General features: G+C 44.3%; 1 protein-coding gene across 1 annotated transcript; it reads right to left on the bottom strand.

Moving 5' to 3' along the window:
* Positions 1-7696: 7696 nt before the first annotated feature.
* LOC106608908 (kelch-like protein 33) lies at positions 7697-11553 on the bottom strand. Its single transcript, XM_045722586.1, has 4 exons — positions 10830-11553; positions 8650-9589; positions 8356-8526; positions 7697-8219 (listed from the first exon to the last, which is right to left on the bottom strand). Exons 1-4 carry the CDS (start codon positions 11551-11553, stop codon positions 7697-7699), a joined length of 2358 nt encoding a protein of 785 aa, XP_045578542.1.
* Positions 11554-17222: the final 5669 nt, after the last annotated feature.

Genomic DNA, 17222 nt, shown 5'->3' with positions numbered 1-17222 from the left:
CAAGGTGTAGAAACGTCTCAAAGATGATAAATGGAAACAGGATACACCTGAGCTCAATTTCGAGTCTCATAGCAAAGGGTCTGAATACTTACGTAAATATATTATTTCATTTTTTTTATACATTTGCAATGGGTTGAGGCATACAGGGTAAAACCTGGGTGGTCAGTAACATGCCACCACCCCATGTTCCTGCACTTGGCCATCACCTGTACAGTGCATACACATTCGGCTACAAGATCACTAGTGCTATTCCTTTGTAGAACTCTAGTTAGCCAACTAATAATGTGGATTTACATTAACACTGTGATCAAAGATTATGATAACTAATCCTGTACCCTTTCGTTTATGTTGTGGGATGGTAGCTATATCATTATAAAGAGGTTTATTGTGTGTATAAAGGGCTCCTAACCTCTGTGGGATCGGTGTCCCTATACCGGAACGGTTGTTGCTAACGTGCGCTAATGTGACTAGAATAATGTTGTAAGTAACAGCAAACTTTCCACGACATAGACATGTCTTATACATGCACAAAGCTTAAATTCAGTGTCCAATTTACAGTAGCTATTACAGTGAAAAAATACCATGCTATTGTTTGAGGAGAGTGCACAACAACAAACTTCTATTATGGCACTTGGTTTCATACATTCACCTCTGAAGGTAAATAATGTACTTACATTCAGTAATCTTGCTCTGATTTGTTATCCTGAGGGTCCCAGAGATAAAATGTAGCATAGTTTTGTTTGATAAAATCCATTACATTCAAATGTAGGAACTGGGATCTAAAGTTTGAACCCCTGCTGTTTCTGGCCCTACACCCACCCGCTTGGCCATCTAGATGTGTGATGGTTAGTGTCTTTTCTGTATGGAAGCTATTATATTATGGCCATTCTCTTGCATTTCAAAGAAAAGGATACAATCCTTAAGAGGGCTCATAACAATCACACAATTTGTGTGAGTAATTTGTCCTTGCATGATCAATGACTATGCACCAGAGGTGTGGACTCAAGTCACATGACTTGGACTCAAGTCAGACTCGAGTCACAAATATGATGACTTGCAACTCGACTTTGACTTTAATACCAATGACTCGTGACTTGACTTGGACTTCAGCCTTATGACTCGACTTGACTTGATACCCTCCCCAAGCCCAAATATAAAAAATGATGCTATTAAAAAAAGTCTGCAGGGCATCAACTCTTCATTTAACGGATTACAGTTTGATTCGGACAGCAGCCAATCAAATTGTGCCAGCTGAGAAAAAGTTGTGCGTGACAGTACAGAGGAACGTCGGCGGGTGAATTCAGATGGAGCCCTTGGAAAGATGATACCCAAAATTATTATTTTCGGATATAAAGACGACGCTGTATCAACAAAAAACGGATTGCAACTTGCAAAACATGCGGGAAGAAAATTACAGACGGAGGCGTAACAATTTCCAACTTTGTTTTACATTTGAATCTGCACAACGATCGGTAACTCATGGCTAATATAGCCAACAGCTATATAATTTATAACTTTGCTAGTGTTGCATGTAGGCTAATGTAACGTTAAATTAATGAGCCTCCACACAGTCAGTCAGTGCGGGAATGTGATCATTGCACCCAAGATTGAGCTACAACTGGCTATTCAGTTGGTAGCCTAAATCTTGCCTGTTACTGCTATTCCGAAAACCATTGACATACATTAGCCTACTGTAACCACACACACAGAGTGTGTGTGTGTGTGTGTGTGTGTGTGTGTGTGTGTGTGTTAAGGTTGGGAGATTGTGTACAAGCCTACATCGCCCGATTGCGCCCCATATTGATCCTCGATAGTCGATTACTATTGGGGGGAGGGGTCTTTCTCATGGCTACCCATGTATTTCCATGAAATATAACGTTTATTTGGAAAGTAATATACATATAGATATTTTTAAAAGCATTCATGATTTGCGTAAATGTAATATACTAACTATTACTCTGAAACTATTACTCTATTACTATGAAATGGTATTACATTTGGTGAAGAGCACATTATGACTTGTTTAGGACTCGAAACTCAAAGTTTAGGACTAGAGACTTGACTTGATACTTGACGGTCTTGACTTGAGACTTGACTCGGACTTGCCTGTCTTGACTTGGGAATACACTTGGGACTTGAGTGCTAAGACTTGAGACTTACTTGAGACTTACTATGTACTGATATGAAATGCAATTGACAACATATCTACCTACAGTATTACCAAAGATTGTTATGATTTTTACTAACCCAAGATAGACCACAGCCTGTCATTTCCAATGGGAACAAATGAGTCATAGTGGGCAGAACAAGCAAGGAGGGGGACAGAACCAAGCATGAGCTAGTGAGGTCCTATTGGCACATTCTAGCCTGCATTTGCATATTTCCGTTATGGAACACCTACTCTGTGAAGTGCACGTGTGCAATAGCTCAATTCACCCTTGCACTCCTTCTAAACAACTTTAAAAAATATATAAACTTTGGAAAAAGGTAAAGTCTACTAAACTTAGTCCACTCTGTTCGTAACAGATTCTAGTTTTGGGATCAGAAAACTGTATTGAGATCAAATGTTACATCAATGAGAAAATTATCAGAATGTCAGCAAAAATCTATCTCGCTACATCTTCTCCCACTGCCGGCCACTGGGCTTCCTCTCACGGCCATATTAGGTTGTGAGTGGAAACGCCAACTGGATGCTTCCCTTCTATACATCCGGTGAAAAACCTGTCTTATTGTTCAATCTGTGCCGGTACCGCTGTATGCTAGCTAGCTGTATGTGAATAAACCAGACTTCGGCAAGTTAAGTTACAATGTGTGTTTATCTTTATACACATCTACATGGTGTCAGAAGCTAGAGGATTATGACCTTAGCTAGCTACACTGACAGCTGTCATAGCTACACTGTCAGCTGTCAATGTTGTTGTTTCTCCACTCCATGCGGAATTCACCACAACGTTCACACTAAGGTTATTATAGAAAACTAAAACTAATCATGAAAAAAATATTTTGTAAACTGAAATAAAATGATTAACAAACCTGTTTGAAAAACTAAAACTATACAAAAAACATTATCTTTGACTCCAAAAAAACCGAAATGAAATAAAATAAAAACCATCATGAATTATGTTAAGTTTTAGTTACTTTTCTCTTATTTTGGGGCAAAAATTAAATGGGGATCATACGCTTTTTTTAAATTAGGTTTTCATCCACATGAGACATTCTGATGAAATTCGAGGAGTAAAGTCAGGGGAGGTGCAACTGCGACAGCCATAAGTTGCTACACTAATGTAGTTTTCCAGCAGTAAGGCTCAGATCAACATGGCAGTGTTGCCATTGTTCATAAAGTTTTCTTTCTATGTCTCCAAGCCCCATATCACACACAAACTGAAATAATATGTATGTATATTGTACAATCAATTACTGGGAGAAAGAGCCTCAGATATCACATTTATTTGTATATATCAGGCCCAATCCCAAATGGACTCCCCATGCACGTGGGGATCTAAGAGGATTTGAATGGTATAAACAACATGATGAAAATTCCACATAGCCTATCAGAGGGCGTTATTACAAGGTGGAGCTATTACAATATTGCTTAAATCTGTCAAATCCTCTCCAATCTTCACAAGTGTGTAGGGTTCATTTGGGATTGGGCCCCACTGTATACACGAAACGCAGAAAAGTTGTTTCCTGTTTCGGTCATGTCTTTGATCACGTTAGCATGGGTCAAACAAAAGAAAAACGAAGGATTTGTTGACAATAGAATCTCCCACAATGCAGGCCATGGCTGCAGGATGAAGTTGGTGAAGAGCAACTGCAGAAACTTGCAGTCAACTGCAGTTTTAATCCCAATAATTCTAGACACTTTGAAAGTGATGACCAACGATGGTCACCAACTTGACATAAGTGATCTGCTCGAAGACTCTCATTGGCATGATAATTTAAAGGTAGACTCAGAAAGATGAGAGCTGATCCATTTTTTTCTAATCGGTGACCATCGTTGATCACCGCCTTTCAAAGTGTGTTGAATTATGGGGATAAAAATTGTCCAACTTGCGCCTACATGTCAACTGCATGATTTTTACAAAAACTATGTGATCAAAGGTAATGCAGTTTTTTATGAAGTCGCCTTCAAGTTGCTGCAGTTGCTTCTCACCAACTGCACCATGCAGCCAACGCCTGGCTAGTGGGAGGCACTATTTGTCAACCAATCATTAGTGGGTTTTTGGTTGACCTACGCGAACGTGACCATAGACGTGACTGAAACAGGAACCAACTTTGCCAAAATTGTAAAGGTTGGGTGTGTTCGAAAAGTTTAAAAAAAAATCTAAAAGGTACAGGCAGAACCCTGTGATACAAAGGAAAGTGATTTGAGACCGCTCTCTAACCAATTAATTGTACACACGTTATGTTTTCAGTTTCTGAGTGCGTAATATGGGGGTTTAGAAAAGTTTATTTGGACATTTATAAAGAAACACTTTTATAAACAATAGCAGCTATGTTGACACTGCCATGTTGATCTGAGTCTTACTGTTTGAAAACCACTACAGTGTTCGACTTCCGGCTGTTGCATATGCACCTCCCCCAACTTCACTCGTCGACTTTCGTCTAGTCTGCTTACTTAGCCTTACTTTTCAAACACACCCAATGAGATGAGCGTGATACAACACTTTGCTCTCACACAGTCACACAGAGTATATGTGCACGGGTACGCTTCATGCTGCTACAACGTGTTAGCTACGGGACCAAAACAGTTTAAAAGTTTAGCCTCGCACTTTAACATCTATGTCATCTTGCTGAGTCTACATTTAACCTAAATTAATCTATGCCCTGACCCATCACCTTATGCATTACTGCCCCACAGTGGCAAGAAGTGACATCCCAAAAAACACTAAAACTACACAAAACATAAATGGCTCCTAGACTCCCACGCATAGGCTACTTTCTGTCGCTAACACAAAAACTAAAACTGAAACTAAATAATATAAAAATGAAATATAAATTATTTTTTAAACTTAAACTAAATATATATATTAAAACTAATAGAAATAAAAACACAAAACTAATAATAACCTTGGTTTACACCCCCAATTCATGAATATGTATTAGGAGCCTAGGTCACACTTGGAGGTGGAACCTAAATGAGCATTTTCACTCAAGGATAGGAATTATGTCGAAATAGGGGTGGTATTTCCCTCTGGTGGGGGCCTTTAAGCAAGTTAGCTAAAATCTTGTTGGTTAAAGAATTGTTCCGACCAAAAAGCACATGAATGAAACAAAGTTGTATTTCTGACATCACAACTAGGAAATAACAACTGTATACTACTTTGAATTTCCCGACAGCTAGCTCAGTTAGCTGTAAGCAAGTAGAGAACATATACTGTATATGCAATTTTTATTCATTTGATGAAAATATAAACTTAATCTATGTAAATATAGCTTGGTGTTAGATAGATGGGTATTATATACTGCTCAAAAAAATTAAGGGAACACTTAAACAACACATTCTAGATCTGAATGAAAGAAATAATCTTATTAACTACTTTTTTCTTTACATAGTTGAATGTGCTGACATCAAAATCACACAAAAATAATCAATGGAAATCCAATTTATCAACCCATGGAGGTCTGGATTTGGAGTCACACTCAAAATTAAAGTGGAAAACCACACTACAGGCTGATCCAACTTTGATGTAATGTCCTTAAAACAAGTCAAAATGAGGCTCAGTAGTGTGCGTGGCCTCCACGTGCCTGTATGACCTCCCTACAACGCCTGGGCATGCTCCTGATGAGGTGGCGGATGGTCTCCTGAGGGATCTCCTCCCAGACCTGGACTAAAGCATCCGCCAACTCCTGGACAGTCTGTGGTGCAACGTGGCGTTGGTGGATGGAGCGAGACATGATGTCCCAGATGTGCTCAATTGGATTCAGGTCTGGGGAACGGGCGGGCCAGTCCATAGCATCAATGCCTTCCTCTTGCAGAAACTGCTGACACACTCCAGCCACATGAGGTCTAGCATTGTCTTGCATTAGGAGGAACCCAGGGCCAACCGCACCAGCATATGGTCTCACAAGGGGTCTGAGGATCTCATCTCGGTACCTAATGGCAGTCAGGCTACCTCTGGCGAGCACATGGAGGGCTGTGCGGCCCCCCAAAGAAATGCCACCCCACACCATGACTGACCCACCGCCAAACCGGTCATGCTGGAGGATGTTGCAGGCAGCAGAACGTTCTCCACAGCATCTCCAGACTCTGTCACGTCTGTCACGTGCTCAGTGTGAACCTGCTTTCATCTGTGAAGAGCACAGGGCGCCAGTGGCGAATTTGCCAATCTTGGTGTTCTCTGGCAAATGCCAAATGTCCTGCACGGTGTTGGGCTGTAAGCACAATCCCCACCTGTGGACGTCGGGCCCTCATACCACCCTCATGGAGTCTGTTTCTGACCGTTTGAGCAGACACATGCACATTTGTGGCCTGCTGGAGGTCATTTTGCAGGGCTCTGGCAGTGCTCCTCCTACTCCTCCTTGCACAAAGGCGGAGTTAGCGGTCCTGCTGCTGGGTTGTTGCCTTCCTACGACCTCCTCCACATCTCCTGATGTACTGGCCTGTCTCCTGGTAGCGCCTCAATGCTCTGGACACTACGCTGACAGACACAGCAAACCTTCTTGCCACAGCTGAGCCACTTGTGTGGGTTGTAGACTCCGTCTCATGCTACCACTAGAGTGAAAGCACCGCCAGCATTCAAAAGTGACCAAAACATCAGCCAGGAAGCATAGGAACTGAGAAGTGGTCTGTGGTCCCCACCTGCAGAACCACTCCTTTATTGGGGGTGTCTTGCTAATTGCCTATAATTTCCACCTGTTGTCTATTCCATTTGCACAACAGCATGTGAAATGTATTGTCAATCAGTGTTGCTTCCTAAGTGGACAGTTTGATTTCACAGAAGTGTGATTGACTTGGAGTTACATTGTGTTGTTTAAGTGTTCCCTTTATTTTTTGTGGTGTTGGGACCAAAATAATTTTACATTCATTTTGTTTTGAACAGAACCACTATTTTTGTTCATTCCTTTCCACTGTTCCGACCAGCAAAAGGAAGTTATGAACTGGTTCGAACCCCCAAAAAAGTACCGGTTTATATCGTTCTTTTCTGTTCCTTTTTCAACCAGTGAAATTAACAATTTTAGCTCATTAAATTACTTCAGAAATAAGTGCAGATAGAGCAGGCAAGCTAGTTGTTTACATGCGTGATGGACAGACAAGTGCAGCCTATGGTGTAAGTTGTGACTGAAAGTTTGCGGGTGGAGCGAGAGCGAGAGATGGTTGAGGAGGAGGCTTGAAGTGCTAGAAATCTTATGACATACATTAGCTGAATTAGGTCCACAGAATTATACCTAGGAGGAGCGGCTTCTATGAAGGAACTTTGCATGTCCTTTGAGCTAACTAGCTAACAAGCTTGAGCTAGCAAGCTAGCTAACAAGCTTCTGTGTTCACATCGGCACAAGGATTCAAAACATGCTTTGTTGCGTATTTTTGTAGGACTTGAAAAAAATGCCTGGAACATAAAATAACATTATTATCCAGCCCCATGCTTTTAAAATAAAGCTTCTGTTCCAGAACAATATGGCTCACTTTCATTCCCAGTTCCGTTTATGTTCCCTGACAAATGTAGTGTAGTCTTATGGGATTTATAGTGATGTGTCATTGTCTTAAGTGGTTGGGCAGGTGCAACAAACAGGCTCGTATGCCAGTGTTGGGTCCTGGCATCTCGCCCATATTCTCCCAAAGTTGGATGGTGGGATCATAACGATGAACCAGTCTGGTCTCCCTGTAGTCCTCTTGGCAGTATCCTCCCAGCACATAGAGCATCCCCTCCAGAACCACAGAGGCTGCTCCAACATGAGGGACGGCCAGGGGTGTGAGAGCACTCCAAAGTTCACTAACCGAGTCATAGACCTCACAGGCCAGCTGGTTGATAGATGTCATGTTTTCATCAACAGTGACTCCTCCTGCCACGTAAAGATGGCCGTTTAAAGTCTCCATGCAGTGACGGGCTCGAGGTTGGCTCATCTCGGCCAGGTAGGTGGTTCCTCTCTCAGGGTGGTACAGAAACATGGATACTAGACACTGGTGCCTGCAGTCCAACCCCCCTGAGATGAAAATCTTTCCATCCAAAATTGTGGCAGCATGGCAGCTCAAAGTCATATCCAAGGGTCGGGCAAAGCTAACAGGGAAGGCCAAAGTTGGTAATGATAGCAACAAAGAAACAACGTTTTACTTAAATCTCCAATGGAACCATTAACTACTGCAAGCAATTCTGTGTTACCATTCCTTTTTGAGTTACCAAAAAAAAAACCTACCTCCAGGAATCTGTGTTTGGACAGTAGCGCTCCACACTATCCAGGTTAGTTTCTGGATCAATGTCCCCTCCAATGGCATATATCATCCTGTCCAGCACAACCATGGAAAAGTTGCACCTTGTCTTATGCAAGTCAGCCAATCTCTCCCAGAGGTTCTGAAGCGGATCATATCTGAAAGACAATAAAGAATGAGAGATGAAGGAGAAAATCATGTAAAAACATAAATATATAAAACATGTCATACCTAAAGGACTCATTGGTTAGTAGATACAAACCCAAAGCGTCTTATCTCACCTGTAGGTCGAGTTGAAAACGTCAAGCATGCCTTCATAACTCTGTCCCCCGACCACGTACAACTTCCCTGTGAGTACCGCCACCTCGTGACTTAGCCTTGGTGGCTTTGGCATCTCTCCAAGCAATCTCCATTCCACATTCTTTACAATGCCTGTGTAGTTCCTCAGAGAGTTTCCGAACCACAGTTCTCGGCTGGGAGATCGCCGGCTAAAGTCGGCAGAGATCTGATCTCCACCCACCAAGACTAGACTGTCCTTCGGCAAGTAGACCCTGCACAGGGTCCGAGGTGCAACGTGATGGGAATGATAGTCCTCCAGTATAGTCAGGTAGAGACCTTCCGTGTTGCGTTCAGACCACAGTTTTGTGGTTTTAACTTCATTGAACTCCTTGACGTTCATGAGGGGAAAGTGGACTTTCTTCATCAGCTCTCTGGTGAGTTTAAGCCTTTTGCTGGGACACGCCTCAATCCAAACCACCACAGCCTTGAAGACGACAAGCTCAGAGGGCACAAAGAGGGAATCGCTTTTCAGATATCTTCTAAGCTTCTTGGCTGGCAGGTCTTGAAATTTAGGGGTGGCTGCCACGTTTTGGAAGTGTCTCAGGACAAAACTGTTTGCCACTTCGAGGAGTTCCGGCATCCCATAAGCCTCAGCGAAGGAGGCCACGTCCAGGCAGGAGTGAGCATCGATTTCCTGTTCCAGGAAGTTGAGGCACAGCGAGAGGGCGGGCTGGAACTGGAGCTGGAGGGCGGTGCAGGTAATCTCAAAGACACGTCCCCAGCTGAGGGGGAGGGACCCACTGTAGGAGCAGCCAATTATGGCCTCCAGCTCAGCAGCCTCCAGGAAGGGAAGCGCCACACAGGGCTGCTGGGATTCCTTCATCCCGCTGGTGAACATTCCCCGGAAGAAGTCACTACTGGCAGCCAGGAGCACTCTGTGGACTTGGAGGAGACAGGAGAGAGAAGAGGAAATGGATTATTGATGTTATCATCCTTATTATAATCAGGTAGCTCATAAATAGACTACTTCCCCATCTGGTTTATCGGGACTCTTATGAATTCAGATTTAAGACAGAAAGTCAGAATATTTGAAGTTAACATCATTTTATTATGTTGATCCCGGACGAGTCCCCAACAATTATTACAAAAATATAAACACAATTTATATTTCATTTATATATTTTCTCATTATAACATCATGTTGTTATATATTAATATATTAGTAATATTAATATATTATATATCATCCTATTATTATTTAAAATCATATTATTATATGCTAAAAATCAATATTATTACCATCATAAGCATGCACGGGTGTAACGCCCTGGCCATAGAGAGGGGTTTTTGTTCATTATTTTTGGTTAGGCCAGGGTGTTACATTGGGTTACAAATGTTAATTTTTCTATGTTTTTGTATTTCTTTGTTTTGGGCCGTGTGTGGCTCCCAATCAGGCACAGCTGTAGTTCGTTGTTGCTGATTGGGAGTCACACATAAGGAGCCTGTTTTTCCTTTGGGTTTTGTGGGGGATTGTTTCTGTTTAGAGTGTTTCCTAACAGGACTGTTTTGCTGTCGTGTTTTGTTCATTTTTGTAGTGTTCTCTTTGTCCAAATTAAATTTCAAGATGAACACTAACTCCGCTGCACCTTGGTCTACTCTCTCTTCCGACAGCCGTTACAACGGGTTATTTAGCTTGATCTTGGACGCTCCCAACTAAAAATAAATGAATTTTCTTCACTATCATTGTCACGTCCTGACCAGAAAAGGGGGTTATTTGTTATTGTAGTTTGGTCAGTGCGTGGCAGGGGGTGTTTGTTTTATGTGTTTTGGGGTTTTTGGTTTATGTTCTATGTTAGTATATTTCTATGTTTATTCTAGTGTGTCTATTTCTATGTTTAAGTTTCTTGGGTTGACCTTCAATTGGAGGCAGCTGTTCCTCGTTGCCTCTAATTGAAGGTCCTATTTAGTAGGTGTGTTTTTTCCTGTGTTTTGTGGGTGGTTGTTTCCTGTTTTGTGTATGTTGCACCTGACGGGACTGTTTACGGTCGTTTTGTTGATGTAGAGTTAAATAAAAGTGAATATGAGCACGTCACATGCCGCGTCTTGGTCCCCATTAGACGACCCACATTTCAATCATTGTACAGTACATAGTCATGATGTATTTTGACACCAGTTTACTAACCATGGAATGATGTCCCATCAACCTCCAGCTCCACATCACAGCCCACTCCCTCTTTCCACAGCTGTCTGATTGACTGAAGAGTGAGCTTCATCTGTTCTTCAGCAGATATCTTCTTTTCTTCAGCCCTCTTCTCTACTCCCTTCTTCATCTTCCCCTCCTCTTTACTGCAGAGTTCTAGAACTCTGGGGACCCCTAGTGTTTTAGCTGCAGTCTGTATCTGGGCCAGTGAATCTCTGTTCAGAGCTGATATGGCACCAGTGTAGGCAAACTCAGTCACCCCTGCCAGCCCTACACACCTCACCTCAAAACCCAGACTGATGAATATCTCTGTCTGTATGTTCATGTCAAACTCTCTCCTCTCCCTCATCTTCTCCATCTCTTCATCCCACTTGGGCAGCCTCTGGTGTGTTAGGGCATGATGTACCAGGGAGCTGACAGCAGCCAGGACAAGGGAGTGTGCGTGGAGACGCTGTCCATTCTCAGTGCTCAGAGTCAGGTCAGTGAGGAGAGACGAGTCCCTGAGCTGCTCCAGGGCTTTGAACGTTTCTCTGGCATATGAGTCTCTGCTGTATACCCTTGTTGTATCCACATCATCTATCACCCCTTCCTGCTCTCCATCAACTGCCCACTCTTCTTTCACTTCTTTCACTTCTTGAATCTTATTATCCTCTTTTTCAGCTAGGCCTCTCTCTAGATCTATCTTACTGTACTGACTCCCCTGCATGCCCTTTTCCCTCTCGATCTGCCTCTATATTGTGCCCTTCCCCCGTCAACTCTTTATCTTGTCTCCATAGAGTCTCCAAGCCCCCTTGGAAGCTTGATCCAGCTAAAGCCATCGCTTATGTCAACAAATGTCCAACAGTCTCCCTACCTACAGCTTACCAATAAATCTAGGAAAAAATACCACCAAAAAAAACAGTAAAATCTGTTGTCACACTAAAAAAAGCCTAAAGTTACTTACTTGACACAGGTTTTTGTGGAGAAATACAACAGAAAAGTACAGTCGAATCAATGTTCAAGCATCTGTAGTGGCTCTTAGCTGTAGAATGTGTGTGATCTTTATACTGCAGTCTTCTCTCCCACCCTCCATACAGGGTCAGGTATCTCTGTTGTCTCCTCTTCCCCTTCCTTCTACTTGTGTGTACTGACACCTATTTGACAGAACCCTTTATAAATCCCCAAACAAGCAGCTATATATATACTCATAGTCATACAGATCAGATCGCACAGTAAACTATTGTCTCTGTTTCTGGTCCAGGTTCTCATTCCTCAAAGTCTTTCCACAGTACGAACTAAACAATAATAGATAATTAAGGGTTTGGGTTTCAGAGTGGCAATGTCCACAATTTTACCATATGATAGATTGTTGTGTTAGTGATGGAGAGATGTCTTACAGTAGAATACACAAGACTGCATCTTGCCATTCTCCCATTTTCTTTTCATAATTTTCCCACTCACTTTTCTCCTCCATCATTATTTCCTGTTCTCTCAATAAATTTCTCACAGTTTTTAATAATTTTCCTGTAGTTTTTTACTATGTATTACATTTGAAGCATAGAAGATCAAAACCCTAGAACCGTAAAAAGGGGATTGTTTTAGGCTTAGAGCCTGACTGAGCTCCTCCAATCCCAAGGCTTCTCCTAGACATCCCAAGGCCTTGGCCGCCACCTCCCAATGTATTCTGGGGCATGTGACTAGGGGATCAGTAGGGGTATGGCATGCTTAGAGGGTCAGCGGGATTGTGTTGCTCTTCCACAGCCAAACACTGGGGAATCTGGGTCAAGGAGGTAGGAAAGAGGAGTGTGAAGGACAAGGAAGAGGACATTTACACCCTTCAGCCTATTGAGTCTATACATTTAAAAAAAAAAAAACAGTTGACCCTTATTTTAACCCTGGCCCTTTACATTACAGCCTGGTCATTACTGTCAGTTACTCCTTGATAATACTCACTCAAATTATTACATTACCACCATATATGTGGTCCATGTTGCTTTGCTCTTTTGATTGCTCTTGGCGTGGTTTTGGGGATAACATTTTCATGACTTTGTGTAACAGGTTGAAGTTTGTAGCCGCTACGTCACTTTGTTTAACGAGGTGAGGTAGTCGGATACCTATTAAATACAACTAAACATTAACAAAACACAGGTTCTTCACATCAAAGGTGAAGCACGGACATGATAAGACATTATAATTATTATTTTCTGTTGCAGCAAGCAGCAATGAGGTCAATATCACCATAAATAATCAACCATCAATAATCGGAGCGGTCTGCACATATCAAACATGATCTTCAGCGCTGTCACTTGAACAACAAGCTGTCCAATAGTTAGATTCAATATCAGCTTTCAATAACAATTACAAAAGTGCATAGTTGAGGAAGGCCTGCTCAGGAAGTCAGAGAGTGGATCTGGAGGGAGATGGGCACTCACTCCGCAAGCACACTTACAAAGTTCCACTGGATTTGGATTAAGCCACACTGTCCCATCCTTGCTCTCATCCTTCCAGAGCACACCAACCTAAAGGCTACACGGATAAAAAAGGGATCTGCCGAACACAATTAATTAATAAGTGCTTATAGGTTGCACCACAATGTGCTGTGATAAAGACATTTTTAGATGAAACAGTCTGTCTCAGCGATAACAGCGCAAGTTGCAAAGAAAGTCTCCATGCATGTCTCCTTGCATGTTTTAGCTACTGTATGTATTGACTTTGCAGCAATGCGCATATGTAAAAGGTATAGAAGAATTCAACAAGATTCTTATATATTCTACACGAAACTTGTAAGTAATATATATGGCAGATAATTAGTGTAGATTCTTATAATATCTGATTTACATGGGTGGTTAAATATTCAGACATAACAGAAATGTTGCATGTATTGTGTAAAAAACATACAAGAGACATGTAAGCTAAGCTTTCTAAGGTCTCATACATGGGACATAAGAATGTCAAAGCACTTGCATGCCACTGTCTGACATCATTGACACATGCAATGTGACACTTATTGAAAAAATAAGCAAAGTCCTCCACGAGGAGGAGCAGATGGAGGACGAAGGGGGAAAGAAGAAAGAGGGGGAGAAGAGAAAGAAGAAAGAGGGGGAGAAGAGTAGGAGGGAAAGGAGAGGAGGAGGAGAGGAGGACAAGAGAAGCGAAGAAGGAGAGGAGGAGGACAGGAGGAGGAGGAGGACTGATCGCAGCAGTGAATCTATTTAGTTATTAAGTAGAGATCTCTCAACAATCATTCTCACAATAACTCATTGATAGTAGTCAGCGGCAAATATCAAAGCTGAGCTTGGTTAAAGCCTTGGATGGGATACCAAAGGCATAGCTGTATATAAATCAACTCTTCAATAGGTGGTGCTGCATAGCCTTAACCATGGAAACTCATACCTGAAATGTATATACAAATATTGTATTTTTTGGGGTTCAGCAGTGAAGCTGTTTGTTGGCATTCATTATTATTATTATTATTATTATTATTATTATTATTATTGGTTCTGACAATTTGGCAAACAATTCAAATAATAAGGCCAAGGAAGATAAAAAGTTGCATAAGAGTCAGATCTGCGATGATGGATTTTCTGCCATTTAGAATTTTGTGAAAACCACTCAAAACTCTACTCCTCAAATGCTATGTAACGCCCTGGCCATAGAGAGGGGTTTTTTGTTCTTTATTTTGGTTAGGCCAGGGTGTTACATTGGGTGGGCGTTCTATGTTCTTTTTCTATGTTTTTGTATTTCTTTGTTTTGGGCCGTGTGTGGCTCCCAATCAGGCACAGCTGAAGTTCGTTGTTGTTGATTGGGAGTCACACATAAGTGCATGTTTTTCCGTTGGGGTTTTGTGGGTAATTGTTTCTGTCATTGTGTTTCACCTGACAGGACTGTTTGGCTGTCAGTTTCTTGTTTTGTAATTGTATAGTGTTCCGTTTAAGAATTAAATATGATGAACACTAACTCCACTGCGTTTTGGTCCACTCTCTCTCATGGCAGTCGTTACAGAATTACCCACCACAAAAGGACCAAGCAGCGGAGGAAGGAGCAGCACCAGGAGAGCAGCATGATGGACTTATGGACTTGGGAACAAATACTGGACGGAGAGGGACCATGGACTCAGGCTGGGGAGTACCGCCTCCTGCAGTGGGAGATCGAAGCGGCGAGAGTGGAGAGGCGATGGTATGAGGAGAGAGAGCGCAACAGGCACGAGAGGCAGCCCCAAGATTCTTTTTTGGGGGGGGGGCACACGGGACAGTCGCGGTGCCAAGGTCGGAACCAGAGCCAGTCGGGTTGACGTTGGAGATGAGCGAAGGGTGGAAAGCAGAGACAGTGAAGGAGTTGATGGGGAGATTGGAGGAGAGAGAGATGAGAGACCTGCTGGTTTGGTGCATAAGCACGGCATTCGCCCTACAGAGCGTGTCAGTGAATTGATGTCACCTGAGTCAGTTCTCCATACTCGTCCTGAGGTGCGTGCTGGCCGTCTGTTGAAGACTGTGCCTACGCCCAGAAACAGGCCTCCTGCATGTCTTCCCAGCCCTGCACGTCCTGTGCCTACGCCCAGAACCAGGCCTCCTGCATGTCTTCCCATCCTGGTCAAGCCCGTGTCTCCTCCTCGGACCAGTCCGCCAGTGGGTCTCGCCATCCTGGTTAAGCCTGTGCCTCCTCCTTGGACCAGGCCTCCAGTGGGTCTCCCCATCCTGGTCTGTCCTGTGCCTGCTACATGGACCAGGCCTCCAGTGGGTTTCCCCATCTTGGTTAAGCCTGTGCCCCCTCCTCGGACCAGGCCTCCAGTGGGTCTCCCCATCCTGGTCAGTCCTGTGCCTCCTCCTAGGACCAGGCCTCCAGTGGGTTTCCCCATCTTGGTTAAGCCTGTGCCTCCTCCACGGACCAGGCCTCCAGTGGGTCTCCCCATCCTGGTCCGTCCTGTGCCTGCTCCACGGACCAGCCCTCCAGTGGGTCTCCCCATCCTGGTTAAGCCTGTGCCTCCTCCTCGGACCAGGCCTCCAGTGGGTCTCCCCATCCTGGTCCGTCCTGTGCCTCCTCCTAGGTCCAGGCCTCCAGTGGGTCTCCCCATCCTGGTCCGTCCTGTGCCTCCTCCCAGGACTAGGCCTCCAGAGTGGCCCGCTTGTCCGGAGCTGCCAGAGTTGCCCGCCTGTCCGGATCTGCCAGAGTTGCCCGCCTGTCCGGATCTGCCAGAGTTGCCCGCCTGTCCGGATCTGCCAGAGTGGCCCGCCTGTCCGGATCTGCCAGAGTGGCCCGCCTGTCCGGATCTGCCAGAGTGGCCCGCTTGTCCGGATCTGCCAGAGTGGCCCGCCTGTCCGGATCTGCCAGAGTGGCCCGCCTGTCCGGATCTGCCAGAGTGGCTCGCCTGTCCGGATCTGCCAGAGTGGCCCGCCTGTCCGGATCTGCCAGAGTGGCCCGCCTGTCCGGATCTGCCAGAGTGGCCCGCCTGTCCGGATCTGCCAGAGTGGCCCGCCTGTCCGGATCTGCCAGAGTGGCCCGCCTGTCCGGATCTGCCAGAGTGGCCCGCCTGTCCGGATCTGCCAGAGTGGCCCGCCTGTCCGGATCTGCCAGAGTGGCCCGCCTGTCCGGATCTGCCATTGCCGCCCGCCAGCCGGGCGCAGCCATCGCCGCCAGCCGGGCGCAGCAAGGGACACCCGCCAGCCGGGCGCAACCAGGGTCGCCCACCAGACCTTCGGCGTGGCCAGGTGCGCCACCTAAGAGGGCGACGCCAAGGGTGGGACAGAGGCCACGTCCCGCACCTGAGCCGCCGCCGTAAGGCCCACCCAGACCCTCCCCTTCAGTGTCAGGTTTTGCGGCCGGAGTCCGCACCTTGGGGGGGGGGGGTGTACTGTAACTCCCTGGCCATAGAGAGGGGTTTTTTGTTCTTTATTTTGGTTAGGCCAGGGTGTTACATTGGGTGGGCGTTCTGTTCTTTTTCTATGTTTTGTATTTCTTTGTTTTGGGCCGTGTGTGGCTCCCAATCAGGCACAGCTGAAGTTCGTTGTTGTTGATTGGGAGTCACACATAAGTGCATGTTTTTCCGTTGGGGTTTTGTGGGTAATTGTTTCTGTCATTGTGTTTCACCTGACAGGACTGTTTGGCTGTCAGTTTCTTGTTTTGTAATTGTATAGTGTTCCGTTTAAGAATTAAAAATGATGAACACTAACTCCGCTGCGCTTTGGTCCACTCTCTCTCATGGCAGTCGTTACATGCTACTACACAAAACAATATGTGGCATCTACTGTATGGACAAAGGTCTCTCAATGCAATATTTTCCCTATAACAACATGGCCACTATTAATCAATAAGCATTAATGGGAGTGTTCTGGCATATAAATGCATATAAATCAGTCACGGATATTCACATTGTAACAAAACTTGGCACATATGTTGCAA

This window comes from Salmo salar, chromosome ssa07 (assembly GCF_905237065.1).
Source record: "Salmo salar chromosome ssa07, Ssal_v3.1, whole genome shotgun sequence".
NCBI lineage: Eukaryota > Metazoa > Chordata > Actinopteri > Salmoniformes > Salmonidae > Salmo > Salmo salar.
This window is presented reverse-complemented; position numbering and strand designations above follow the sequence as displayed.